The sequence below is a fragment of the Sceloporus undulatus genome, chromosome 7 (genome assembly GCF_019175285.1).
Source record: "Sceloporus undulatus isolate JIND9_A2432 ecotype Alabama chromosome 7, SceUnd_v1.1, whole genome shotgun sequence".
Taxonomy (NCBI): domain Eukaryota; kingdom Metazoa; phylum Chordata; class Lepidosauria; order Squamata; family Phrynosomatidae; genus Sceloporus; species Sceloporus undulatus.
This window is the reverse complement of record NC_056528.1, coordinates 48,277,036-48,304,872: the sequence shown is the minus strand read 5'-3', so window position 1 is coordinate 48,304,872 and position 27,837 is coordinate 48,277,036. Positions and strand designations below refer to the sequence as shown.

At 43.4% G+C, this 27,837-nt stretch overlaps 3 protein-coding genes and 1 long non-coding RNA gene across 16 annotated transcripts in view; 3 read left to right on the top strand and 1 right to left on the bottom strand.

Annotated features, from left to right (window-relative positions):
• ACSL4 (acyl-CoA synthetase long chain family member 4) overlaps positions 1-7,663 on the top strand; it is a 35,126-nt gene extending 27,463 nt beyond the window's left edge. For all 12 annotated transcript variants that reach the window (XM_042479250.1, XM_042479247.1, XM_042479242.1 and 9 more), the window contains exons 10-16: positions 345-484; positions 1,057-1,229; positions 1,426-1,500; positions 1,809-2,000; positions 2,225-2,339; positions 2,966-3,123; positions 5,477-7,663. In XM_042479250.1, coding sequence (XP_042335184.1) covers positions 345-484; positions 1,057-1,229; positions 1,426-1,500; positions 1,809-2,000; positions 2,225-2,339; positions 2,966-3,123; positions 5,477-5,634 — 1,011 coding nt within the window. In that variant the 3' untranslated portion in view covers positions 5,635-7,663. The remainder of the gene's footprint in view (positions 1-344; positions 485-1,056; positions 1,230-1,425; positions 1,501-1,808; positions 2,001-2,224; positions 2,340-2,965; positions 3,124-5,476) is intronic.
• Positions 7,664-11,122: 3,459 nt separating this feature from the next.
• On the top strand, positions 11,123-13,067 carry KCNE5 (potassium voltage-gated channel subfamily E regulatory subunit 5). Its single transcript, XM_042479477.1, has one exon. The coding sequence runs from the start codon at positions 11,224-11,226 to the stop codon at positions 11,704-11,706; it is 483 nt and encodes a 160-aa protein (XP_042335411.1). The 5' UTR covers positions 11,123-11,223; the 3' UTR covers positions 11,707-13,067.
• A 906-nt stretch (positions 13,068-13,973) lies between these two features.
• On the bottom strand, positions 13,974-18,227 carry NXT2 (nuclear transport factor 2 like export factor 2). Of its 2 annotated transcripts, none has more exons than XM_042480315.1 (4): positions 18,076-18,227; positions 17,196-17,282; positions 16,082-16,226; positions 13,974-15,248 (listed from the first exon to the last, which is right to left on the bottom strand). In XM_042480315.1, exons 1-4 carry the CDS (start codon positions 18,088-18,090, stop codon positions 15,070-15,072), a joined length of 426 nt encoding a protein of 141 aa, XP_042336249.1. In that variant the 5' UTR covers positions 18,091-18,227; the 3' UTR covers positions 13,974-15,069. The 2 variants fall into 2 exon arrangements, with proteins under 2 accessions (XP_042336249.1, XP_042336251.1); XM_042480317.1 differs by lacking the exon at positions 18,076-18,227 and adding an exon at positions 17,835-18,051.
• A 115-nt stretch (positions 18,228-18,342) lies between these two features.
• On the top strand, positions 18,343-27,379 carry LOC121937266. Its single transcript, XR_006105096.1, has 3 exons — positions 18,343-18,427; positions 20,671-20,775; positions 27,088-27,379. It is a non-coding gene; the product is annotated as an uncharacterized LOC121937266 (long non-coding RNA).
• The last annotated feature ends 458 nt before the right edge of the window (positions 27,380-27,837 follow it).

Here is a 27,837-nt window from a genome sequence, read left to right as displayed (position 1 = left end):
CAGATACCAAGTACAGTTTAGCTGAAGAAACTGCTGTAACTGTGTAATAGTGAAATCCAGCCAACTGAAATAGTATAGCTGAGTGGGGGAAGGGGAAGGCGGAAAGTTCCTATTTTTCCATTGCGCATTTCCATTTAGTACTTACACAGAATGGCCTCCAGCTGTTTGCCGCCAAATAGGTGAACCAGACTATGCTTTAAGTATTACACAACAAAGGAACGATTAAGCTGTTTAAAATGAATGAGGTGCTCCTTCCTGTTCTCCTCAAGAGAGTTAGACTGCACTAGTATAAACCAGATCTAGACTGTAATGTTTCTCAAAACACCTCCCCTCCTGCTTTGTAGGAAATCATGGATCGAATTTATAAGAACGTTATGAGTAAAGTTCAAGAGATGAACTACATCCAGAAAACATTGTTTAAGATAGGATATGACTACAAATTGGAACAAATTAAACGGGGATATGATGCACCTCTCTGTAACTTGTAAGTACAGTTAACATATCTGCCATTCTGTGTATGCATTGTTATCAAAGATATTGTAGTATACAAGTATGTAGTATGTAAGGAGTAAAGCTCTGATGAGGTCAATCCAATTACACATTAATTTCTATCATGAGTTTGCATTTCTTGTTCTGAAGGACTAGCATATTAGAAATCCTAAATATACCGCTTATACAGGAATGAATGGATTGGGCCTTAGGATAAGACTGCTGCTTGGAGAGCAGAAAGTTAGAAACCTTTCTAGCTTTATCAGCAGATGAAAGTCTAAGGTTTATCTGAAATAATTTCTTTGAATGCTAGAAGTCAGTGAACAGGGTACAAATGACATCTGAGGGGGCTTTGAATGAATGCATTTGGATCATCATTTGCACATTTAGATATAAGCCTGGTCTGAAGTATAGCCATCATCCTTGGGCTGAGGGCGCATATGCTTCCAGTTAGCTAGCTATAATCCAAAGCAGGGAGGGGACACTAAAAGTTCACATATCAAGCATTTATTAATACACATGGCCTGTTGGTTCTGTCATATTAATAACGTTCTCTTTTTCTTTAAGGCTGTTATTTAAGAAGGTGAAAGCACTGCTAGGGGGGAATGTACGCATGATGCTTTCAGGCGGAGCACCCCTCTCTCCTCAGACGCAAAGATTCATGAATATCTGTTTCTGCTGTCCTGTGGGCCAAGGTTACGGACTAACAGAAACCTGTGGAGCAGGGACAATTACAGAAGGTAAGCATTTTTGGTTGCACCAACTTCATACCCAGAAGGCTTGTATCATTTTCAGCTGAACAACTGAAAATGGTTCACTTGTCTCTGGCAGTTCTTTTATATAGTCGCTGTAGTAATGAAAATGTAGTAGTTAAAACTGAAAAACCTTAGGCTGCCATTTTACTTGTTTATTTTGTTTTTTGTATCTTTCCTTTAGTCTCGGACTACAGCACTGGCAGGGTAGGGGCACCTCTCATCTGCTGTGAGATTAAACTGAGAGACTGGCAAGAAGGTGAGAAAATAACTGCATTTGCAATAAACTGACATTCCATGTCATTGTTAATAGTATAATGCACTTAGAAACCCTGAGAAATACATCTTAGTAATTTTAAAATAATAATAATAATAGTAATGTGAGATTTGATCTGTTCCAATGAAGGGTGGCATTTTACTTTCCCTGTGAATCTTGTCGCTCAAACAATCAATGCTTTTGTATTTCTTCATTATTTGCTCATAACGGCTTTGATTCCTTGTTTTACTGAGTGCAGGACAGGGAGCACTATTACTGTATTAACCAATTATTTCATATGACTTTTCCAGGTGGCTATACCAGTAGAGACCAGCCAAACCCTAGGGGAGAGATTATCATTGGCGGGCCTAATGTCTCAATGGGATACTTCAGAAATGAGGAGAAGACAGCAGAAGATTATATTGTGGATGAAGGTGGTCAGCGCTGGTTTTGCACTGGAGACATTGGAGAGTTTCATTCCGATGGCTGTCTTCAAATCATAGGTGCTTATTACTTTTGGCTGATGGGGTTGCAGTGTGTACCTGAAAGTTCAATAGATAGATATCACTTTGTTTTGAAATACTCTAGGAGTGTGCTGAATTATGACCTTACATTACATTGCGAAATGTAATTTGATTATCAAACATCTTGGTAATTTGGCTTTATGCATAGGGCCAGATTGTATGCGTTGTAAAGCACTCATGATTTTGCCTGATTATTTCCCCAGATCGCAAAAAAGACTTGGTAAAGTTGCAGGCAGGAGAATATGTATCACTTGGAAAAGTTGAAGCTGCCCTGAAAAACTGCCCACTTATCGACAACATCTGTGCTTATGCCAAAAGGTAAGCTTGCAACTATGAGTCCTTTCCATAATTTTGCAATTCTGGTTTCTCAGGAGAGGCTGTTAAAAAAAAAAATCAACTTTGAACAAGAAGTATGCCTAAAATCTAGAATTAAGATCCTTATTCTCCACTGTCCAAAGGCTTTAGAAGTGAAGAAATGGTAGAGGCAAAAGGTCTCTAGCAAGGGTGGGGCTGACGCAAATCCTTCCCTGTCAAATACACATCCCAACTCTGGGTGCATCATGCCACAAAAATTCACAGAGAGGCCTGGAAGTAATTGCTGAATTACTCCAGAAAAATAACATCTGAATGTTCCTAGTATATTTTAGGTACAAAAGCTACACCTTTCTTGGCCTTTCTCTTCATTCAGCCTAAGATGATGGAATGTAGGAGACAGTTTTTCTGAGAAACAGAAAAACATAGCTCTGCATTCATATCAACATGATGGTTGAAACTATATGCCTGGCATGAAAGTTGGTAATGCCTCCTCACTACACTGGGAGATGTCACAGTACTTCAATTTAGAGTTGGAGTGAAATTAGAGATAAAGAATGTGCTGCTATTATTTCCCACCCCCCAAAGAATGATCTAGAAATTGAATAATGTTGTCTTGCATTCTGTTCTAGTGACCAGTCTTATGTCATCAGTTTTGTGGTTCCGAATCAAAAGAAACTAACGGCTCTTGCTGAACAGAAGGGAGTGACTGGCAGCTGGGTGGATATCTGCAACAATCCTCTCATGGAATCAGAAGTTCTGAAAGAGATTAAGGAAGTGGCAAACAAAAGTAAGCAAACTGAACTGATTTGCTTTGCTGTTGTGATGCACAAAGGATTCTGAAACAAAAGTTGGTAATGTCTTCTGACTACCTCAGCAAGAATATTCCTCTTTTGAGTGACAAAGTTATGCCTTGCTCCAGAATAAATGATTATGGTTGTAAGTGAGGCAGTTCCTTCTCCCCTTCTCTGCCCACCCCAGGTGTTTTTCTTCTCTCCAAATGGGCTTCCAACATTTCACTATCCCAGGGTATGTAATAAACATGTTGGGCTGTTTGTGAGAGAGGTAGCCCTTTTGCTTTATTTCTGCCCACCACAGCAGTTCCTCTAATATAACTGACCACTTTCCCCTATGTTCCCTGTGGTCATGTTTTTGACCCTGTTTCTCTTGACATGGTAGCACTCTGTTCTTCTTGGGAGGATAACATGTCCTGAAAGGAGGTTTAAAAACATACAAAATAATAAATTAAATTAACAAAGTTAGACGCAATTACAGGAAAGTTTTTGACCACCCTTTCAAAATGGCTGCCCTGCTATTTTGGTCATCTCCCATAGAAGTCGGGGGAAGAGTGGAAGTTTGCTACCTGAAATAGTGCTGTTTCTGCTGCTTCCCACTGATCCAGTTCCTCCTTCCCCTTTCCTTTTTTATGAATTTTTATTAAACACATAAAACATATCAAATCATATAAAAACATACATATAGACACATTCATTTACATGTTACATACCAATACTAACACATCCTTTATTTCATTATCCTTCCTCTATGTAATACCACCCAAACTTATATATTTACATTCCTTACTCCTTCTACCTCGCTTTTCTGCCCCTTTCTTCTTTATCTTCATTATTTTATAACTTCCTCCTTTCTCTAGACTTTCTGCCTCCCTACTTCATTTTTTCAATATTTTCCCAAACCTCCCTTTTTCATTTTAAAGGAAGGGAAGGTACTGTGAAATGAAACGTAGGAGTCAGGGGTTCAGCTGCCCTGGCTGCCTTCCTCTCCATTCTCTAGATTCCTATTTTGGATTGGGTTTCTTGCTTGCCTAGAGTACATTCTCTGAATACACAGCTGTCCTGCCGCATTGCTGCGCTTCCTGTTACTTGAAACTTGCTGGTGTTGGTACTTTACACTAGAGACCATGCCAAACAGTCTGGGAGTCTGCAGCCAATATGCTAGCAGGCAGTGTAGATTACCAAGACTACTCTTGCTTAGTGTGCCATGCATATTTCAAGGAACTTCCACTGCCATAAGGAGACTTCCAATTTTGGGCAAAGGAATTTAATGAAAAGGGAAGACGTAAGCAGCATGCACAAGAGTGGATCCTAGCCAGAATGTATAACCCCTGAGAATACAGTGAGAGGATATGACATAATCTTTCAGCCGGTTTAAGTACAGATGGGACCCCTCCCTTTTGTGGTGTTTTCTTTCACTCTGTGTTTGGGTGTGGGAGCGACTTATAGTCAGCAGAGTCAAGTTCTGGACAACCAAGTAACAAAGACCGTATATTAAACCATAATTTGTTACTCTCCTGCCATCTACTGGCTATGCTTTGTTTGATTTTTTAACATGTTATTTTAACATAACACATAATGACACTTAAGCTGCCACAAAACCTTGGCTATTGGGGTCCCCTTGACCACTCAGTGACCTCCAAAGATTCCCAAAATGCAAACACCAGTCGTCTTTTGTCCCGTTCCCAAAGCAAAAGTGATATACCATTGTCAGGAGCACTGGCATGACCCATGGAGTGCCATGGGAGGGAAAATGGGCCTCTCCGAAATGACCCATCTTTGTTTTATATCAGGAGTGAGTAACTTGCCAGTTCAGCTTCCCAAGGAGACTTTGGAGAGTGATGCCATCCACTGCCATACTTTCCCCCCCAAAAAAATCCCCTGTAAGGGATGTGCAGTTACTGTGTTTTGGGGCTTTCAAGGCACCAAAGCAACAAAATTTGCAAGAGTGTGTTGACCCCAGGGAAGGGGAAGAGCCCCTCCAAATGTCTGCACACCCTAGAGATAATTTTGTTGTATTGTGGTTGAATCTCCTTTTGGGTCTGCTGTAATGTGAATGAATTTCTTGCTGTGCTACACATTGGGAGAAGTTGTATATATATCAGAAGCTGTATATAACCAGCATTAAGAAGAATAGCATATCGAGCAACTGTACCTAAACTTTCACTACATGAGCCCACGAAGTTCTGTTGGTTTTTACTGGAGTGACTTACGCACAATCCAGTCCACTGAAATGCATCTCCAATGGCGTTCACTGAGGACTACTATGACAGGTGACTGTTGGTGTATGTACAGTTATTACTCTCTTTCTCAATTGCCTTTTTCCTTTCTCACAAATTGTTCCTGCAGTGAAACTGGAGAGATTTGAAATACCAGTCAAGGTGCGGTTAAGCCCAGAGCCCTGGACTCCAGAGACAGGCCTGGTGACAGATGCTTTCAAATTGAAAAGGAAAGAGCTGAAGAACCATTACCTCAACGACATTGAGCGAATGTATGGAGGTAAATAACCTCCAAACCCCTCTGAGTCAGAAGCTGTGCGGGATTCCTTCTGTGACTGAATGGGAAACATTATTCCTTCAAACGTGGCTGTAATTACCAATGGGGAGGTGATACTTTGTGAAACTGGTGACCGATAACACACCCCCATTTTAAAGGAGGAACGCCCAGCACTGGCTTTCTGTGCGACACTTTTCAAGATGCTGTCAAAATGACTGACCCACTGCCATGGTTTCATTTGATCACTTCCAGTACTGAATGGCTGTGGTCATATGAAACTCCCTCATTGGATAAACCATTGTTTCTACCTTTATACTTTGGCTTCTCTTACTCACAAGGAATTAGAACATCTTGGAGGATTGCAAGATGGTGATTTTTAAAAATGGAGGAAAAACAAAATTGTCTGTAAATGTATCAACTGTATCCGGGGAGAAAAAGTGACAAAACGATAGGCCAAGCTTGTACCTTTCAGAAATTGACAATCTCAGGTCCTTTGCTAGCTAGAATACCTTCTTGTAACTTGATTGTCATTAGGGCCACAAAGAAGAGAGAGAAGCTCTTCTCTTGAATGTTACTTCCACACAGCCAAAAACTGACAGGCACCAACCATGTTACCAACACACAACTGTTAAGGAATGGATTTTGCAACTTACACAGTCAACAGATATCCAGACGTGTGACGATCAGTGAACTTTATGTCTGCAATGGAAACATTAATGTATTTTGATTCCTGTTTCTAGCTAACTGAATACACACAAGTTGTATTTTAAGCTGCTAAAGAGGGCATTCTGCCTTTGTGGAAATATCTGGGGGAAAGAGACCTCTGTGGTGCTTTGAGAGTATTTAGAGACCACTTCCAATTTGTTATTTTCTACTCTGTGCTGGAGAGGCCTAAGTGCAGCATTTAAAGCCAGTATTTTTCTCCATTCACTGAGTACAGACCATTGAGTTCAGCGCAGAAGGTGCAAGAGATGCGTATCGCCTGCATTTCATTATTCCGAGTATTTATAGTGCCTAAAAGGGAGACAAGTACACTTACAAGGAAAGCGGAGCTGAACTGAACAGATACACATCCAGCGTACCCTTTTCTGTTAAGATTTGCATCCTGCACTTTTGACACTGCCATTAGGATCCTTTTCTTTTTCATGCCCCAAAAGAGTTTAAAACCTCGTTCAAAAGATGACAAGCTAGTGATTTTTGCCATCTCTGACACTACTGTAGTAATAATGCCAGTACAATTTTTCAGATCATTTATTTAGACTATCTCAATTCATTTCAGATCAGTGGGACTGAACAAGTTTGACGGCTGAACTAGTTTATAGATTGTCCTCTGTACACACTTGTTCTTCTCAGGTGTGACATTTTAGTATCTCTAGTGTCTCTTCCTCCAAGCCCATCCGCACTCTGGGAATTAAAGTCTTCGGTTTTGTTTTCGAACTTCGAAAGGGGCATTCCTATTTATCTTTTTGATACGTCACACGCAACGAGTCACAAAAACTGAATATTTCTTATTTATGAGCGAAGAACGCGGTCTTTGGAAGACTTTGTTGAAGGAGCTTGTCGAAAGAGGGAAAGAAAGCGCTGTATTTAAAGCCTTTGTCCTTTATTTTTGTTTGTGAAAATGGTTATTTAAAAAACTGGAAATCCTTGGTGTGCGGAGGAGAGCGAGTAGGACAGCGACACTCTCCTGTGGTTTGTGTTCTTGTGTGCTGCAGTTGACAAGTGTCTTTTTTCTTTTGTAAAGTTCACACTCTGGGCTTGTGTCCCCCTTTTTAGCCGTTCACACTTGAACTAGAAATGCTGTAAGACGTGGCAATCCTTGACGCTGTTCTACTTTGCACTTTTTTCTTGATCCTTCTTTTATATATTTGTTGCATCCATTTTCATTTTGTACAGATGTGGCCCTTGACTGCGATGTGTATACTTGGCTCTAAAGTATTTATGAAATAGATCTCTTTTATCCATGATACTTAACTGTGTATATTATGCTCAAAAGGAGAAAAATTATCATAATAATAATCTGGTATTGTTTCTAAAGAATGAAGGGATTTTTGTATGAAATGTTGCTTCAGTACACACCACAGTTTTCAATGCGACTTGGTTAAGCTTTTTCCTTCTGTGAAGTGTATGTGCGGGTCAAAGCAACAACAAATCACTAACAATCCAGATGTTTTTTAAATGATGAGCCTTTATGCGGACCAGAACTGACTGTTCTTAGGGACCAATGTTAGTTTTTAAGCCTGCCAGAGATACTTTATATAGCTTCCAACCATGCCTTGGCAACCAGACCTGCGCACTGCCAACTTAACCTGGCAGCCGCGCATGAAACAACGGAATCTAGACTTGGGACCAGAAAAATGCCTCACACATACACTTGTTTACATATATAGGAACGGCTTCCCCTATTGACTAGTGGGTTTTCATTCCCCTGTGAGCTCCTCCTTGAGGTCTGTTACTTTTAATATGCGATAAACTTGCTCTTTCGCTTAGACACAGGTGCGCTGTTTCAACATTGTCCAACGCGACAAAAAATTGTGAAACGACAATATGCGCGTGGAGTAAATAGCTATTTGTGCGCTTCCGAATCAGACAGCAGCTCATAGGTTTGTTTAGAATGTATATTCTCTGGCCTACTCAGTCCCTTTATTGCTCTGATGTCAATGTGGGCTAGCTTCATGTTCAGTGTGCATGAAATATATTTTTAAAGCACTTTCCAGTGTGGAATACAGCTTAATTGGTGGAGAAAGTCAGTGTCGAAGAGATTTTGTTCCTTCTGCAGCTTTATGGTGCCGTCATGATTTTAACATTTCAAGATTTCTCCTTGAGTTCCTACATTTCCTTGAAATCCATACCTTCATATAAAACACATCACTTCTTTGTCCCGTCAAAGATAATTGCCTGTGGTCCAAAACACACTGCAGAAACAATCCGGTTTGAGACCACTTTAACTGCTCTGGCTCAATGCTAGGGACTTAAAAGAATGGTAGTTTGGTGAGTCACTTCGTCTTCTCTGTCAGAGAGCTCTGGTGCCACAATAAAGTACAATTCCCAGAATTTAGCACTAAGCCAGGGCAGTTAAAGCGGTCTCAAACTGGATTATTTCTGCAGTACGGGTTGGGCCTGTGTTATATAGCCTTTTCCACACAAGTAAGAACAAATTTTCTAGAGTGAGAAAACAGTGTGTTACTCCATTTCTTCATAACTTAAATCTCGCTTCACAACACATTTCTCCACTGCCAACCAATGGATTCGCCTTCACTTTGGTGTACTTCTGCCTTGAGAATGAAAATGTTCTAAGGTTTCACCAAGAGACTGCAGAGAGATGAACAAGAGTATGATTTTTGCCTTTTGGAGAAGCTGAAGTGCCAAGTAGTTGGGGGTACTAATAATACCATTTGTAGTTTGCTCACCTATATGCAAACCCTTCCTGCACCCCATTTTATCCACTATGCATTCACCTACCACTCCAAACCTGGCTTTAAAAGCTTTCATATAGAATACAAAAAGAACATGTCGGAAATAAGCACTTACAAAGTGCCAGATAATTGTGTATTAGCAAAAATAAGCTAATAATTCTGGTGAATCCCTGTGAGGAAAAGTGTGGAAACAATTGCTCCTTGCACACAAGGGTGCAGTGGTTGAAAACTTACACCTCTCCATGAATAAGAAGCCCTTGGTCTGATTAATTCTTTCATAGAAAATTTGGTTCCAGAGATTAACACGGAAGGAATTGGGATAAGGTCCTACACCATAAAAAAAGAACAGTTCAGCACAAGTTTTTACCCCGCATTAACTATATACACACGTGAGATGATACAACCAGGTCAGCTAATTCTCAGATTGTTGTGCACCGTCAAGTCATTGCTGACTATGACAACCTTAAGGGGTTTTCTTGACAAGATATGTTCAGAAGGGGTTACCTGAAAGCATCTTCCCAAACACATAGAGAAATCGCTTTTCCTTCCACCAGCCTCCACTTTTCTTATAATTTCCATTTTGTTGGCCAAACATATAAATCTATAAAGGAGAAACCATATGCGCCAGTGGCAATGGAGGTGTGCATGGCTTCTGCCAAGTTTGTGATAGAGATAAGGCCACCTCCCAAGTCCAAATCCAGATCCCTTGCCCTCCTCCAAAACTAGATTTCTTAAAAGGGGGTTTAACCTATCTTCTAGCACAGCAGGAAGGGAAAATTCACGCAAATCCTTGGATAAAACAGATGCTTGACATTGTGATGATCTGAGCCTTTTTTTGGGCATTCTGCATGGCTCCTTGGAGGAACTTGGGCGTTTTGCTGATGATGGAGACCAGATTTGGTTCTTCCTTTCCCAGGTCAGAAACAGGCTTCAAATCTCCTCTCTTGTCCATGCTGGGTCTATCAAGAAGAGAGAAACTAAGGGGGAAAGAAGCCAAGATATCCAGAATGTAAAAATGAGCCTCAAACAACCCTTTTCAGATATTTTAGATGCTTTTTTTCTGGCAGGCATCCATTAGCATCTAAGGATCAGTAAAGCAGATATAAATCATTTGAATAGACAGGTTGTATGCTGTTGTGTGTCATTTTATCTTGAATTGTGGTGACCAAGGTAAACCTGTCATAGGGCTTTCTGGGCAAGATTTGTTCTGAGAGGGCTTTCCTTTTCTCTGAGGCCGAGAGTGTGTGACTTGCCAAAGATCACTCAGCAGGTTTCTATGGCCAAGCGAGGATTCGAACCCTGGCCTCTACAATCACAGTCCAGTGCTCAAACCACTTCTTGGGTATCTATGAAACAGAAATGAGTGCTGTAGAAATAATGCTTTAACTCCATCCTACACAATCCTGGGATGTGTAGTTTGGCGAGGCGCCATCCCTCTTTGGCAGAGGCGGCTCTGGAGCTTGCAGCACTACAAATCCCATAGGCCTCAAACTGGATTATGTGCCTACCATTAAAAAACAATAATAATACCAGGGTTATATTTTTAAAAAACCCTTCCTTTAAAAACAAAAATTAAGTTCTTAAAAACCCGTAATAAAATAAAGAGGGTTCCCGAACCTAGAGGAATGAACTCTTCCACATAGTCCCCCAAATCCACAAAAAACTAAGGGCAGCTATTTAAAAGGCTCTATATTTATGGCAGGAAAGCTGCTTGTTTAGAAGATGCAATGGCTGTAAGAAACTGTGCCAAAACCAAACCCATCTCCTTAATGAAGCCATGCATTCCCATTTTTGCACCCAAAGGAGCCCCCAAAGAGAGAGTGATGGGGAAAATAGGAAAAGAAGGAAAAGCAGAGGTTTTTGTCTTCTCTTTTCTTCTCCCACATCTCTGGCTGTATTTCAGGAAAAAAGCAAATTGTGGGCTCCACTTCTCCCTTGAGAAAGCTAGGAAAAAGTCCTAGGATGGCCCTCAATGGAGAGAGAAGGCAGAGAGAGACCCACAAAGGGATCTGTGGGGAGGAGGAGGAGGGGAGAGCAAGGGTCTGCCTTCCCAGCTGCTGCTGCTGCTGCCTTTGTCCCTAAAGCAGACACGAGGAGGAGGAGAGGAAGAAGGAGGGAGTGTGGAAGGGAGGACAAGAAGGCAACTTTCCCCAGAGCATCCCTTCCTTTGCAAAGCAGGAGCCCATGAACTGCAGTGAGAGCAGGCGCCTCCATCGCCTCCTGATCCGCCTCTGGAAGGAGCTGCGCCCTGGAGATGCCAACAGCAGCAGCACCAGCCCCATGCTGCCCACCCCTCCCCTGGGGACGCCTGAGGCCCAGGGAAAGGCAGCAGCAGGAGGAGGAGGAGCAGGCGAGGACGATGCTTACCTCTACATCCTCCTGATCATGATCTTCTATGGCTGCCTGGCTGGGGGTCTGATCCTGGCTTACACCAGGTCGAGGAAGCTGGAGTCCAAGCACGACCCTTACCATCTCTACATTGAGAGGGACTGGAGAGGAGGATCAGGAGCAGCAGGAGAAGAAGGAGGAGGAAGAAGAGAAAGAAGGGGAGAGGAAGAAGGAGGAAGGAGAGAAGGAGAAAGAGGAGGAGGAGGAGAGGAAGGAAGAAGAGAAGGAGGAGAAAGAAGAGGAGGAGAAGTGGGAGAGAGAAGAGAACCCTGCTATTGACTCCATCTACAGTCAATGTGTTGAATCAATGGGATTGAACTACATTTTCTTATTTCTGCTACAAGAGCCTTGGATGTAAACCTTGCTGTTGACTCCCAACTACAGTCAATGCATTGAATCAATGGGATTCAACTAATTTTTGCTGCAAGAAACATGGCTGTAAACTTCATGGTTTCTACAATGTCGATTCACCCTGGGCCATGCTTTTCCTCCTTTCCAGACCTCTTCTCTCTCTCTCCTTCTCACCCCTTCTTTTTCCCCTTCTCTCTTTCTGCCTTTGGATTTGGGGATTTTGTTTGGCCCTTGTGAAGAGATACCTAAACCCAGCATTTGCCATGGGCAATTTTTTGGGGCAAATACAGTAATATTGTGGGCTGCAGAGGGATCAAAACTTCGGTCCCTTCACCCAGGTTCCTCCTTTAGCTGTTGTTTTGAATCCACAGGCTGAAAAAGCTGGGAACTAGGCATCCCTTTCAGCCTCATATGGTCAAAGCAGGAGGAACACCAGCCCTGGGCAAAGTCAACTTGACAGCAAGAGGAGGGTCAAGGGAGAAGACAAACAAAACTCAAGCCCAGCCTAGTTTTCCAATTCTGTTTTTCCTATTTCCAAGCCAGCTGCAGGTTAGGAGGGACTTCGGGATGAAAAACTTCAAGAAGGGGGTGCAAAAGAACTTGGAAACGCTATTTTGGGATCACAAAAGAATCCTGAAACAAGCAAGGCACAAAAGAACTTAGAAAGCGATGCCCAAAGCCCTCAGACCCCAATTTTTTAGAAAAATCAAGTGATTTTTCATTCCCTTGTGGCTCAAAACTGCAGCAGTTTTACCCCAAAGTCCCCCATATAGTTTTTTTAAAGGCCATATATTATCTGGATTTGAAACTAGAAGTGCTGCGATGTCCTTTTTGGGTATACTGGTGTGTCCTGTTTTTGGGGGTATTGAAAACTGGCACTTGTCCTTTATTCTGATCTCCAGTCACTGATAGGAAGGAGGTAAGAGCTGGACAGGGAAATGTCAAAGCTGCATTAGGCCTAAAGTGGCTTTCCCTTGCGTTTGTTGGAGATTTGAAGGGTATACTTTCAGTGCATTCCCCAAATTACTGTTTTTGTGGTTCAGGGGGACAGAAATTGTCTGTCCTGCTGGCCACATATTTCAAAATTTCAAAATGGGAATGCAAAGGAAAATATCACTTCTGGGTTGCACCAAGGTGGCTTGCCAAGGGCCAGGAGGAAATAGGTGCACATGGCCCTCCAACCCTTGAGCCAGCTGTAGTTACTCCGCATTACGTTGAGATCCTAGGTGTATGTATGGGAATAGATATATCAACAGGTAAAAATAAAATACTGAAGTGGCTATCTTGTACTTCTTGTTTTGTTGTTATGTTTTACTCTTTTCTAGAAGTGACTCCTGTCACCCTTTTGAGAGGGACCACAGAGAAAACAGAGATATTTGGGCCTGCTATAGGGATACATGGCTAGGGGAGTTAGCCCCTTGTCTCCATAGAATTGCCCATCTCTGATTTAAATCAAAGACACACAACAGCAATGCATACAAGGGGCACAGATCGAGGAAAAATTAAGTGATGAGAAACCCTTTTGTTTTTGAAAGGGAATAAGGTATTTTGTCGTGTGAAAATACCATAGTCAGAGGGGCTAAAGACTATTTAAAAGGTGGCTTGCTGCTCCTGATGTTGGTACAATAGGGATTTCATCCACTTTTATGGACAGAGAAAGGGTGACTTGCGAAGCCCTGGTGGGGCAGTGGTTAAATGCCAATATTGCAGCCACAAGGTTGTGAGTTCGATCCCAGAGGGATCCAAGTTGGCATAGCCTCCCATCCTTTCTTAGGTCAGTAAAATGAATGCCCAGCTTGTTGGGGGCAATTGGCTTATAGCTTGTAAACCGCTTAGAGAGTACTGAGTTTACTATTATGTGATATAGAAATGTAAATGCTAAATGCTATTGCTTGGGGGTTGGGAGGGATTGAGGGCTTCAAGAACCATATATGATCTGAATTTGGGTCTGAAGCAGGGTTACGCTTCGCCTGCAGCCAGATGTCAGAGACTTTGCTCCAGCATAAATTGGAAGGGAAACGGTGCTAACTGTGGCTCACTAGTGGTCTTCTGGTGTGTATGTGCTCCTGAACAACAACAGCGAGCCACAGTTAGCATAGTTTTCCCTGCAAAGAACATGAGCAGAAATGTCTGATATCCAATATCCTAGTTTAAAACCATTCCCTCCAAAAACTGATCGTTCACATCAAAAGATGGGCAATCTATTTGAAAAGTTTATTTACATTTGAGGAATACAAAGGCATATCATATTCTGTCACACAGGACTCTTAACAGCACAAAGGCAAACAGCTATTACAAACAGAATATCTGGATGAAGAAAGGAAGCCCAGATCTATGCGCTATTGTCAATGATGCTTTGAATTCTCAACAGTTTCACTTCACTGCCTAATCCTGAGCTCTATAGTAATATTATAACCTTAAAACACTTTAAAAACACGGGTGAGTAAACTGGTCTACTGGCCTCACATGGCCCTGAGGGCTCTTTTCACATCCACCCCAGGGATCAATTTTCTTTCCCCAAAATATTCCCCCCTAAAATAGTATTTTGCCTCCCAAATGCCTTGTTGGAGCCATTTTAAACAAGTTTGTGCCCTTCTATGCCATTTCCAGGCCCAGGAAAGGCCTTAAAAGAAAAAGAAATGGGCTGCCCTGGGTCTGAAAACCAGACATTTCAAGTCCAGAACATAAGGTGGTTTCCCCTTAATCTGATCCATCCCTTTTCTACGCCAAAAACTGCCTATCCTCACTGAAATCTGAAATAGTTTAAAGCAAACGTTGTCAAGGAGAAATAAGCTGAAACCATAAAAACGATACTCATCCTCTGAACAATCTACTTGTTTCTAGTAAGACGACTATAGAACACACTTCAGAAACCAGTCAAAAATAACATGCACACTTCTGTCACAGCCCTTTTAATTTTTTCACCGAGGCAAAGGAAAATTGTGACTGATGATACATTTCAGAAGGAAAGCATAGCCAACTCATGCCAATCATAGGATCTGTTCCGGTAAGACAACACATAAAGACGTGTAAGGGATGTATTTCGCTGCCCCATAAATAACCATCAATATAAATAAACCAGGAAAGGCTTTTCCCTGCTGTGACGTAGTCTGACCAAATCTTGAAGGCACATAAGTTCGTTTGGTAGAAAACAGGATTTCATCTTAAAAACCAGCAATTTCTGATCATCTGTAATACTTCCGAAGAGGAGGTGGAAGGAAAATGGGTCCCCGCATTTTCAAAGGCCGTATCATCTTGTACCGAGGGAAATCGCCTCCCTCTCGCTGCCCATTAACTAGGCCAGTCCTGGAAGCGGAAGCAGTCGCTCATGATCTTCCAGACTGTGTTATTGTTGGAGGTTTGTGCTGTTAGCAGGAAATTCTGGTTGAAGTACTGTTGCTTGTTCCCTTCGAATTTGACAGTCCCACATGCCACAACAAGGACAGTGGTTTGGTTCTGAGTAGCTTGCTCTTCAGAGAGAGAATAAAAACAACGTTAAACATGCTTGTTCTATGAGACTATACTTTTATACAGATTATTAGCAAGCTTGCTTAAACTCAAGTTGGTTGTGTGCGTGGTTTTTAAGCAACTATATGGCCGGGGAAAAGATCTGACAACACTGTTTCCAAAACTGCTTTTGAAATCAGCTTCCTTTTGCCCAGAGATGTATGTCAATGCCTGACATACAAAATACAGAGTGCTGTTCAAAGAGGCCATCTATAAGCTAGCTCAAATTCAACATGAAGGAATCTTTCCATGCCTTTACAAAATGTCTGTGACCGCACTCTTGGTTTGCTTTTCCAGCATTTTGTTTTGTCCTGCATCTTTGAAAGAGATAGCATAGAAACTCATTTAAGGAGCATGAAATCACACTTCACTTACTGAAAAGAAGATAAGGAGGTTGTTGCTTAAATTGTGTAAAGCAACACAGCTTGGAAGATGGCTATTGCTAACAGGGTTTTTCCAAAGACTGTGCAGGACATACTGAGGAAGTCTGTACTTCTCTAATGAGCTACTCATTCTCCTGGTAACAAATGCAGAGGTAGAAGTCTATCTCAAGTAGAATAGCCAGGATGAGTACAGACGATACACGGTTTTGGAATAGGAAGGAGCACTGTCACATAAACATATCCCTATAATCAAATCCTCAGAAACCCAATTAAAGACTTTGGCTGCATTCCTGAAGCTGAGATGTCCGCCTTTCATGCCAACGTGAAAACAACTCAGTTGCATTCCTCCCTTGGGAACGAAGCCACCTTCCTTCTTTTGTGGGTTGTACTGAGTGCTTAGTAAGATAGCTTACCATGAACGGGCTGGCAATCGAATGTGGTAATTTGAAACTCGCTAGAAGGCAACATTTCAAAGAACTTGGCAAGTTCGTCATGCCCAGACACTGCATTCCCATTCCAAATGAGTGCTGCGTTGTCTGTGTAGAGTCTGGTCAGCACCTAAGAAACATTGAGAAGCGTTACACAAAAACCCAAGGAGCGAGGATGATTTCAGGTTGGCCATCAGTCTTGTGAAACCCACTGTCTTGTAACAGTCTATGTGGGTCTCCACATTTGCGGCTTTGACTCTTGTGCCTTTGACTATCTGCAGTTTTGATTAATATGTTCTCTCTAGGAATCCATAGGTCCTCCAGCGCAACTCTGCCAGAAGCTGACCATAGAGTTGTGCTGGAGAACGTAGACGTTCCTAGAGAAAACACTTCTCTAGGCATTTGTAGGTTCATCCAGTATGAGCCTATGATCAGCCTCTGGCAGATATTGACCACAGAGTTGCAGTGGAGGACCTGGAGATTCCTAGAGAGGTGTTTTCTCAGGTAAAAAGAATAGTGTTTTTATTTGCGGTTTTCCCACATTCATTAAGGTCCTTCACCCCTAACCCCAGCGAATGTGGAGGGACCCCTTTTCTAAAGCGAAGGAGAAAAGTAGAGCAAATACAGTGGGTTCTTGTTATCCGCTGGGCTTTGGTTCCAGGACCCTCTGTGGAGAACAACATCTGTGGATGCTCAAGTCCCATTAAATACAATGGCAGAGCAAAATTGTGTTCCTTATTAAAAAATGGCAAAATTGAGTTTTGCTATTAGGAATTTATACTTTTTTGGATATTTTCATGCTTGAATAAAGAATCCATGGATAAGGAGGGCTGACTGTACTTCCGCTGCCTTAAACGTTAACAGCAAAGAGGAGGGAAGAAAAGGTTAGATATACGGCTTCGGACGAATGCTCTGAGAAAGGCAGTGAACTGTTCTTGAAATTTCCCTGAAGATGCCAGCCACAGATTCAGGCGAAACGTCAGGAACAACCTCTTCCAGAACATGGCCACAAAGCCTGAAAAGCCCACAAAACGCTATGGATGCCGGCCACGAAAGCCTTCGACTTCGCACTTAAAATGGCCGCTGGGGATCTACGCACCCGCCTCCTTTTATCCATCGTTTCGTAGTAAATGTTGACAAACTCTTCGGCGGCTCTGCAGGCTTGGTCCACGTGGGTTTTAAACTCCTGAGGGGAAGAAAGAGAACCAAGCGGAGCAGTTACTACCAGAAGGCACTTGCAAAGGGACAAAATCCTTTGTTAAAGGGAGTTACTCCATTTGTTCAAAAGACAAGGTTTCCAGGCGTCCTCCTTTCCCAAAGATGGACTTTTATCCCCCTTCCCTTCTCCTTTGGTGTCTCTGTTTAGACTGTAAGCCTGAAGGCAGGGAACCGTCTAATTAATAATTAATAAATATCTCAGTAAATAAACTGACACCTCCTCCTTTAAAACAGGATTAAATACAATACAGTTTTAAAAAATCAGCCTGTTTAAAAATGGCAGCAATTTTCTAGTAGAGGCAGTGGTTACATAAAGTAGGGAGAGTACAGAACATTAATTCATTAATTGATTAATAAAAACCAAACTAGAAGATCTAAAACAGAGCAAAGGCAAATATGATTCATGATGTATAAGAATGCATTGTACAATTGATATTTCATTTATTTATCTTTTAACAGCAATGAAGGCTATTAAAATGATAATGATAAATACCCCAAATAAATAAATTAAGTGTCCTACATTCCAGCCTTCTGTCAAGGAGGACTTCCCAAACGTCCTCCATTTTGAGCATGGCTCACTCAGAAGCCTGGGTTCCTATGTCTAGGAGTGTTTCTCTCTTTCCCTTCCTTCCTGAGCCTCCGTTGTCCTCAAACGTCCTCCATTTCGGAGAGCCATAATAAACTACAGCTCCCAGAATCCCACGGGCGGCTAAAGCGGCGCCCAAGGCCTCCTTCCCCTCCCTCTGGCCCTCCTTCCTCACCACCGGGGCGGCCATGGCGGGAAGCAGCTCCTCGGGAAGATGGGCGGCGGAAGAGAGGCACGCAGACACACCGGAAGTGGATGTGTAACCTTATAACTCTTCCTCGAGATACTTCCGGTTTCTGGGTCCGTCTCCTAAACCCTTCCGTCTGGGCACAGGGGACGCTTTGCACACAGTTCCGCCCGACCAATGGGCGAACGGAGGACGTCGCTGCTGATTGGCTACTCTGAAAGGGAACGGGAGGGGAGGGGAAGATGGCGCCCGCCGCCATAGAGTCTGGAGGCCTAGAGCGACGCCGCTCGGAGAGAAGGAGGGTTAATGGCGGCTTTGAGCCGCGCCGGAAGTTCCGGGTGTGCGTTGCCATGGCGACGGGAGGGTTTTTGTTTTTCGTCTGAAAACAATGTCCCCCCCCTTGTGTGTTTGTGTAGCTGCTTTCCCAGAATCCTCTAGCCTTGAGCCACGGCAGTTAAAGCGGTGTCAAACCGGGTTATTTCTGCAGTGCGGATGCAGCAGCCTACACACACACACACATATATGCATGTGTATGTGTGGATATATATGTGTGTGTGTGTATATAGTTATAGACATAGATACAGTATAGATATATGTATATATGTGTGTATAGATAGATAGCTATATGAATATGTGTGCATGTGGGTTGGTTGGGGGCGATGGGAATTGTAGTCCCAAACTCAGTCTCTGCACTCGCTAAGGGCGCCACCCCTTTCCCTATTGCTCTGGAGCGCCCTCTGGTCTCTCTCTCTCTCTCTCTCTGGCGCCCTCCTGTGGCTTCATCGCCAAAGAGCAGCCGGCTAAAGAGCCAGCGCTGCATGGTTCTCGGGCGCCCTCCTGTGGCTGGCATTGGGAAATGTGCTAAGATCTTAGCCGGCTAAAGAGCCATATATACTGTATAACATACTGTTTCATATATACACTCATACACATATATAATTATATATACAAAGTTATAATTTTATATATATATATGTGTGTATATATATATATATATATATATATATGTATAAATATCAGAGGTCTGCATATATATGTGTGTGTGTGTGTGTGTGTGTGCATGTGTATATGCGCACACCCATATACACAAACACACATGCATACTTTTGCTCTGTGTATGTGTGTATACATACACACACACACATCTATATATACACATACACAGCAGAAGCCCCTTTCTGGAAGTTCCAGAATCCTTGAGCCCTCCAGGGCAATGGCCATGTGAGTTGGGAGGCAATGGAAATTGTAGTCTGAGGACTCTCACTGGCTCTTGTGTGTGTGTGTGTATACAACACAGCAGCGAAGTCATAAAACACGCACACTCTGCCTCTGCTCTGCTCAGACCCCCTTGCCTTGCCCTGCCCTGCCCTGCCCTGGTCAAGAAGACGGGGATGAAGAAGAACTTGGAGCAGTCGAAGGGGAAGCATTCTGCGGAGGGAGGCTGGACTCTCTCTCCCTCTCTGTGTCCCTCTCCTTCCCTGATGCACCTTCTTCAGAGGAGCCTGGCCAGCGAGCGACGGACGGATGGAGAGGGGCTCCAGATGACCGGCTCCTGGGGCTTTTCTGGAAAACCGGGTGGGGACACTCCACTCCAGCGATGCAGAACCTTTTACAGACCGAGTGCCCAAACTGCAACCCGGACCCCACTTATTTATTGCAAAGTGCCATGTCCTTCTGGCTTTCTAGTAACAAACTCTGGCAAACTCTGCTGGGGCGACAGCATGTGTGCCCACAGAGAGTGCTCTGAGTGCCACCTCTGGCACGCGTGCCATAGGTTCACCATCACTGCAAGCCCCAAAACCGTGCAAGTCCTGGGTAAAAGGGGGACATGGCAACCCTGATTGCAGCACCAGAGCTCTCTGGCAGAGAAGGATCAATGTCTCACAAAACTACACTTCCCAGGATTCCCTAGCAATGAGCCAGGGCAGTTAAAACGGTTCCAAACCGGATTATTTCTGCAGTGTGTTTTGGACCTGAGATGTACTTTCGGCATCTATAATAGCCGTTGGCATTTTCACCTGCTTTTCGGAGGCCTTCCGTGTAATTATTTATGAATTAATTGACCCAGCGTCGTTTGATTTGTGGACCGAGTGCTTTGTGGCTTGGATTAGAAAAATGTATGAACATGCGCAAATAATAATGAATAATAATGAATGGCCATAAATCAGAGAGGTCTGAGAGATGTAAAGGCGCACGTCGAGGATATCCTCCGTCTCCATTGCATTTTTATGACAGTTTTGGAAATCTTGGCCAATAAAATAAGAAAAGAAAAGGATACATGTAATACAAAAATAAAGGGATATGATTATAAATTAAACGCTTTCAGAGTCATAATCCAAGGCTCAAAGCATTGCACCACCGCTCACAAATCCAGGAGCAAAATGCTTCAGAGCGGCTGTTTCTTTGCAGAGCAAAAAGAATTAGCTATATATATATATATATATATATATATATATATATATATATATATATCTTCTCAATGGCCTTTGCAACCAAAGGAGCCATCTCTCCGCACAAAGGCATCATAGAAAACCCATGCTAGAAGAGATGTATTTATTAGATCATGGCTTGTTTCTCTCCCAGGAAGACAGGACTGTTCCTGACAACGGATCCATAGTACCATCCGCCAACAAGTGTTGCTGCCGCAAAACAGACGATCCTTTCTCTCCTTCGCCGGCGTCGCGGAAAGTAAGAATATTGTCATTTTAAGCAGAAAGCTGTTTGTTTTGTTTTGTTGTATCAACACAACACTCTCCTTTCAAAACCCTTCGCGCTTCTCCTTCGCTTGTCCCAAAGTATGACTCTACTCTCAGCTCTGTTTTCTTCCTTGCGAGACTAGAAGCTTATGTTGGTTTTTAGATAATGCTATTATTATTATTATTATTATTATTATTATTATTATTATTATTATTATTCCACCCTTTTCCCAAAAACTGAGACTCAGAGCTGCTCACAAGTTTAAAAACAGTACAATTAAAAACATTACTTATTATTTATTAATTTTATTTTATATATATTTTATATATGAGAAGAAAGAGAAAGAGCGTAGAAATTTGTTGAGTTGTTTAACGACAGCCGCAAGTTTGGTCTCTGCAAGGAAGTTGAAAACTACACTTCTTGGGATTCCCTAGCATTGAGCCAAGGCAGTTAAGGCAGGTCTCAAACTGCATTATTTCTGCAGTGCGTTTTGGGTCATACGTTGACGTTTGTGAAAATGCGCATGCATGCGTTTGCTCTTGGTGCGTCTCCTTGCATCCCTCAGCAATGCAGGGATGCTGACCTTTCAACTGCCCCCACTTCGCATTCGTGTCGTTCCAGAGGTAAAGGAACGCAACCCTACAAAGTAAACAGCCTCTGAAGTCTTCAGGAGAAAAACAAGGGGTTGGAGAAATATACCATCCCAGCAAAGGAACCAGCGAATGGCGGAGGCAAGTGGAAACTGTAATAAAAGGTTTTGCAATGCCTCCTGGATGGAAAGACCTTGCGATGTGGCTATATGTCATCCTTCCAGCTCCAGGGAGGGGATGGGCAAAAACCAGGGCATTTCCCCCAAATAAGGATTCCTGCACCCCAAGGAACTTTTCCTTTGGTCCCCAGGTTTCCAGTACTGAAACAATGAAAATCATTCACACCCAGAATGCTTATCTTTGCTGTCTGCCCCCTTTTCTTCAGAAACTATTTTCTTTCCATGTCTAAACTGCTTTCCTAAATGCTCACTGTAGATAACGCATAGATTGGCATGTTTGGCCGCCCTGGGGGCAGCGTCGGGGCATGGCATCTACACAACGCAGGCCCCGACTCTGCCTCCAGGCCAATGTGACGCTGTGTGCCGCACCAAACAGTGTGCGGCATCACGGCGCTCCTCTGGTGCTGCATCTCCATGACGCAGTGCCAAAGTAACACTGAAAACCCACGGCGCCATAGCTATAGCACCCTTTCTGTGGCTGTCATGCCCAGCCTGGAAGATGGCTTGGAGGACTCAGAGGATGAGCTAGAGCCTCTGAGATCTGAACCTATAACGGAGGAGCCAGAGCCCCAGGGGCTTGAACCTGTAATGGAGGAGCCAGAGGCTGGCCCTAGTTCTGCTGGAGCAGAGTCTATGGCCCCTCCAGAGGTTCAGCAGTCAAGTTTGCCTGGTGCCGAGGCTGTGGACATGGAGGAGGATCTGGGCAGTGTGCCTACCTTCAATGAGCGTCGAGCAGAAAGAGAGGGCCTTCGAAGATCTCGGAGGCTTTATCAGAAGCGTCTTCGTAATCAGGCACAGCTGAAGACCAGCTCCTTGCCTTAAGCACCTGGAGCATGTGTGGTTCTTTGCCAGTGGATATCTGACTCTTTTAGAGGAAAGACTCTGTCTCTGGCTCCTTGGCTTCTTGTCTTGAATACCCGGAAACCTTGACCTTGGACTGCTTCATCGACCTGCCTATCTGTTACCCTGAACCTCGGACCGTCTGACAATTCTTCTGGTAAACCCTTTTGGTAAAGCTACTGCAACTCTCCAGGACTGTGTAGCTTACACTGACTGCTGTGCTGGGAGGGGGTTGTTTGTTTGAAAACTAGCTGTCTTATCAGCCCTTTGGCTGCTTTCCCGGACAGTGGCGTGGAAAGCCGCTGCTTTTTGCAGCTCCTTTTTGCAACAGTAGCAGCTTTACAATGCAGAAAGGCGAGATTGGTGCTGCGGTATATAGTTGCTGCGGTCCCGGTCTGGCGCAAAAAAGGAGCAGTGGCAGGGCGCCACTTAGGGACAGTCTGTGCAGCCCCTGAGTCTCCTTATTCATGGGTCAATGTAAGTACTGGACTTTAACTCTTATTTAAAGAGGAAGCATCCCCAGGTGAAAAGCAAGGGTGTAATCTGTCCTGGAAGCACTGAGCTTTCGTAGATGCACCCAAGGAAGAAGACTGAAGTCTATGGAAGCTCATGCTGCCAATTTCTAGTTAGTCTCAAAGGTGTTACAAGATCTCTCTACATACTGATTCTACAGATTAGCATGGCTATATCTTTGAATAATCTAATGGATGGATGGATAGGGACTGAAGCTATGCCACGCTGGCTCTCAGGACAGGAGTGGGCATACTGGCTGTCAAATGTTTAGCCCTACCTTCAGGAGAGAAAATCTCTGACGTCCATCTCAGCCAATGTAGGCTTTGAATCCACGCTGGGAGCAAATTTAAAACCACGCCGAGTCAAAACCCGCCTGCAGCCATGTCCTGGAACTTGGACTCTGCGTGATTCCAGCCTTCCACTAACCCCTGTGTAGAAGGATTGCAAAGTACACAGTCGGAGTGCCAACAAGCTGTGAACGGCCGACTCACTGTCTGATCGGATGTGACAGGACCACCAAGCCCCGGGGCTGGCGAGAGCCTCAATTGCCAGCATGGCATTTTGCATTTCAGAGACGTTTCACGACGCATGTTGTTATCGGCCGAGGCGTTTTGCGAAACGGGGTGACATTTGGGGTGCCTTTATCTTTGTTTTTAAAGGCCCTGAACACAGTGAGGCATTCAGCGCTGCCACGGCGGAGAACAAAAATGTGTTAGCATAATGGAAATGAGTTCTGAAAACATGTTTACCAAAGTAGGACTCTTTCCTCTTTGGGAGTGGCAAGGAGCCTTCTCCTAGGTTGCATCCACGCTGCAGAATTAAAGCAGTTTGACACCACTTTAACTATAACTGCATAATGTGAAAGTGTCCAAGTCTGAAATGCTAGCATGCCCTTTCCAAGGTTTCAGATCGATGCCTGGCATTATCTATCGCAGTTAAGGAGGTGCAGCCTAGAGTTACACATCTGTAACTGGGCTGTATTCACGATCCCTACATAGCCATGGTTGTGGCACTATTGCCATGGGTATAGATCGAAGGAAGCAATAGTACCACTCCATTCTGCTTTGGTCAAGCCTCACCTGGAATAACATTGTGTCCAGTTCTGGGCACCAAGAGGGATGTTGAGAAGCCGGAGCATGTCCAGAGGAAGGTGACCAAAATGACAAAAGGTCTGGAAGCCACCAAGCGCCATGAGGAGTAGCTTAGGGAGCTGGGTATGTTTAGCTTGGAGAAGAGAAGGTTAAGAGGTGACATGACAGCCATGTTTAAATATTGGAAGGGATGTCATACCGAGGATGGAGCAAACTTGTTTTCTGTTGCTCCAGAGATAACGCAAGCGTTACCATCTCAGTTCTGTAACACTAAAGCGATTTGCATTTGTACAACTGCATAATTTTAGATTGAGACAGGAAAAGAAAACAACCCAAAGGCGACAGGTTTTCAGTTGTTCAATGCAACAACAACGGCCAGTGATTGTCTGAAGGTGTAACATGTTTGCGGGTGATGTTCCCACAACAAAATGCCCATGTTGTACTTCAGAAACCCAATGTATGCAACCGGGGCTATGCTACAACTATGCTACAACTTAACATACTCCAGCAATCTTGTTAATGGGCGCTGGTGTAACTTCGATGTAAATTAATTAGATGCTTGCCATAAGCAGCCAAATGGATTTGAAGGAGCATAAAATGCAATCTGCTCCTCTCCTCCTTGTTCTACAGACGAGAAACACATTGTTTGAAAAGCAGTCAAATTTTATTGGCACAAACAATGCACCTATTTTTATCTATTAAGCTGCTTGTGAAGTTATATGGAAAGCCAAGCGCATCGTCGTGTGAAGGATGATGCTTAGGGAACTTTATATAGGGTTTTACATCTGGCACCATGGCAGACCCAAAACATTTTGCTGCCTGAGGATGCTCCTGCTCCGTTCCAGATATGTAAGCCAACTGGACCAGTAGTTAAAACTTACATCAACACAGCTCCAAGTCAAGTACTTGATGAAGTTCTTCATCACACCTGAAGGCAGTAGACTATGGCTAGACGTGGCGTAGTAGTAACTACATCCATGATGTAGGGGCTTGTTTAATATGCCATAAACACCCCTTTTGCTTGGATTACATACTCCTGCTTTAGGCCTTTCGATCTACTCTTGACTTCAGCCAAGATTAGGAACTGCATAGAAAAGGCAACAAGGGTTTGCAAAAAGGTTCATTGTGAGAAAGACTCTCCCAATTGCGCATTGTTTGGTCCCAAAGCGCTGCACCTGGGCCTTGCAACGTCTCAAACACACTCCATCTGTGACAACAGCTGTTTGCTCAACAGCATTCATACACAAACAATTGCTTGCTCAGTTTGTCGTCAGGGTTTGGGTTGAAACAAACGTGTTGGATTTGGATCCGGAAGGCTTTCGCTTTGACTGGGGGAGCTCAAGATTTGAGCCTTGCCATGGAAAAGTGGTCTAAAAACTTGCATTTCAGAAGCTCATTTTATTAACACTTAAGGCAGAATTAGGTGTTTCTAGGTGTTGTTGCAAAATATGGTACCCCTATGTCCCCCACTTTTGACTGCATCTGCACTGTAGAAATAATGCAGTTTGACACTACTTTAAGTGCTGCAGCTTTACAAGGTCTTTAGCCTTCTCTGCCAAAGATCCCAGGACTCTATAGGACGGAGCCATGCCATTATTTCTACAGTGTAGATACAAACGTTGTAACAGGTGGCATGCTGTAGTGGTTTCAATGTTGGACTAGGAATCTGGGGACCTGGATTCGAATCCCCACTCAGCCACGGAAACCCAAAATGAGTCGATTTCCATGACTTGGATCAAGGAACAGATCTACCGCAAACACAGCAGGTAATTCCTCCCTCCTCAGTGATTGAAATAAGACCTATTCCAGCGCCACACCGGCGTGTGTTGCTAACAGGATGCCAGCCACAGAGGTAAGAAAAGCATATTTGATGATGAATGCCCAGCCTGTGCACCTCCTGAAGCCGGAGCCATGTCAGTCCTTTAAAACCACCCGCGCATCAAGCGGCATCTTTACAAAGACGAACAGATTACTGTGGCAGAAGCTTGTGTGTGGCCCAAAGCCCACTTTGTCGGAGGTGCAAAGCGGAGTGCACTTCACACATCTTGACAAAAGGGGCTCTTGCCTTGGAGAGCGTCTGTCGCCATCAATCTGTTCCACTATAACTTCCTTATTTTGGAAAGAAGAGCCGCGGAACAGTGTTTCATAAAGTCCTTTGCTTCAGGCAGCAAAACGTCTCCATTTTGCGAAGTTGAAGGCTTTCACGGCCGGCATACATGGGGTTTTTGGGTGGGTTTTTTTGGGCTATGTGGCCATGTTCTGGAAGAAGATGCTATTTCTTCTTGCATGGCATTGGGCTGGACTACATGGCCCTTGGAGTACCCTTCCTCCTCCTTCCTTCCTTCCTTTCTTTCTTTCTCTCTTTTTCGGTTTCTTAACCTTAGGCTCCATCTGCACTTTAGCTGCCACGGGTCAATGCTATGGAATCCTGGGAATTGTAGCTTGTCGTGGCGCTAGGGAAGGCTTTAGCTTCACAGAACTGCAGCTCCTATAACTCCGTAGCATTGAGCCGCAGCTAAAGCGGTGTCAACCTGGGTTATTTCTGCAGTGCGGACACAACCTTAGTTTGGAAACCGTTCCAAGGCTTGTCAACTATAGAAGATTTATTAATAAATAAATAGAAGATTCCAAATAAATTCTCTTGCAGCTTCACTCAATTAATAAGTATATATATATATATATATATATTCTCGCAGCTCAAATTAATAAATATATTTAATAAATAAATTAATATATTCTTGTGTGTGTGTGTGTGTGTGTGCGTGTATGAAACTGTATATTATATATGTGTATACATAACTGTGTGTGTAATATTATGTATGTGTGTATGTATGTGTATATATATATATAGACATGCTTGCGCAGGAGGAGACCATTGGAGCCATCGATTCTGGCAAAGGAGTTGAAGGCTGCCTGCAAGGGACTCATTCCTGGCTCTCGGGCGCCCTCCTGTGGCTGCATTCAAGCATATTTCCTAATTCTAGCCACAGGAGGGCGCCCGAGAGCCATGCAGCGATGGCTCTTAGCCGGCTGCTCTTACGCCTTAGAAGAGACACAGGAGGGCGCTCAGCGGCTGCTATTTCCTTTCAGGGTGCCATGCCTCAGTGGAGACACAGGAGGGCGCCCGAGAGCAAGAAACGAGGCGCGGTCTCCGTGACGTCACAAGCAACGGACAAGAAAAGAACATTATAGAATGGCCACGCCCCTTAACTGCCGGTGGCGCACGAAGCTAAAGAGCCGGCCTTCGGAGCCTGAGATCACGGGTTCGAGCCCCGCTTCGCCCTTTTGCGAAAAGGCTGTTTACAAAACAGGAATTTTCATTGTTTAAAAATACTTTTTGAATTTTATTTTTGTTATTATTTTATTTTTCACATTTATTTTATTTTTGGGGTTTTTTAATTGATTGGATTTTTTAAAAAATAAGTAACATTAAATTTAAAACGAGCAAAACTAATATAAATAACGAATATATTTATATTTCATTTTTATTTCTTTTAAAATACTTTTTCATTATATATATATATATATATATATATTTCTCTTATTTCATTATTATTTCTTTTAAAATATGTTTTTTGTTACTTTTACAAATTAAATAAATTCGCTTTAATGATAACAATTCCGCTGGGTGACCTTGGGCAAGTCACAGACTCTCAGCTTCAAATGCAACTCATGGTAGAAAAGGTTGGGTTGGATGACCCCCGGGAATCCCTTCGAATGCTAGGATTTCACACACACACACACACACACACACACACCCATTGTGTCCAGTTCTGGGCACCACAATTCAAAAAGGACATTGAGAAACTGGAGCCATGTGTCCAAAGGAGAGCGACTAAA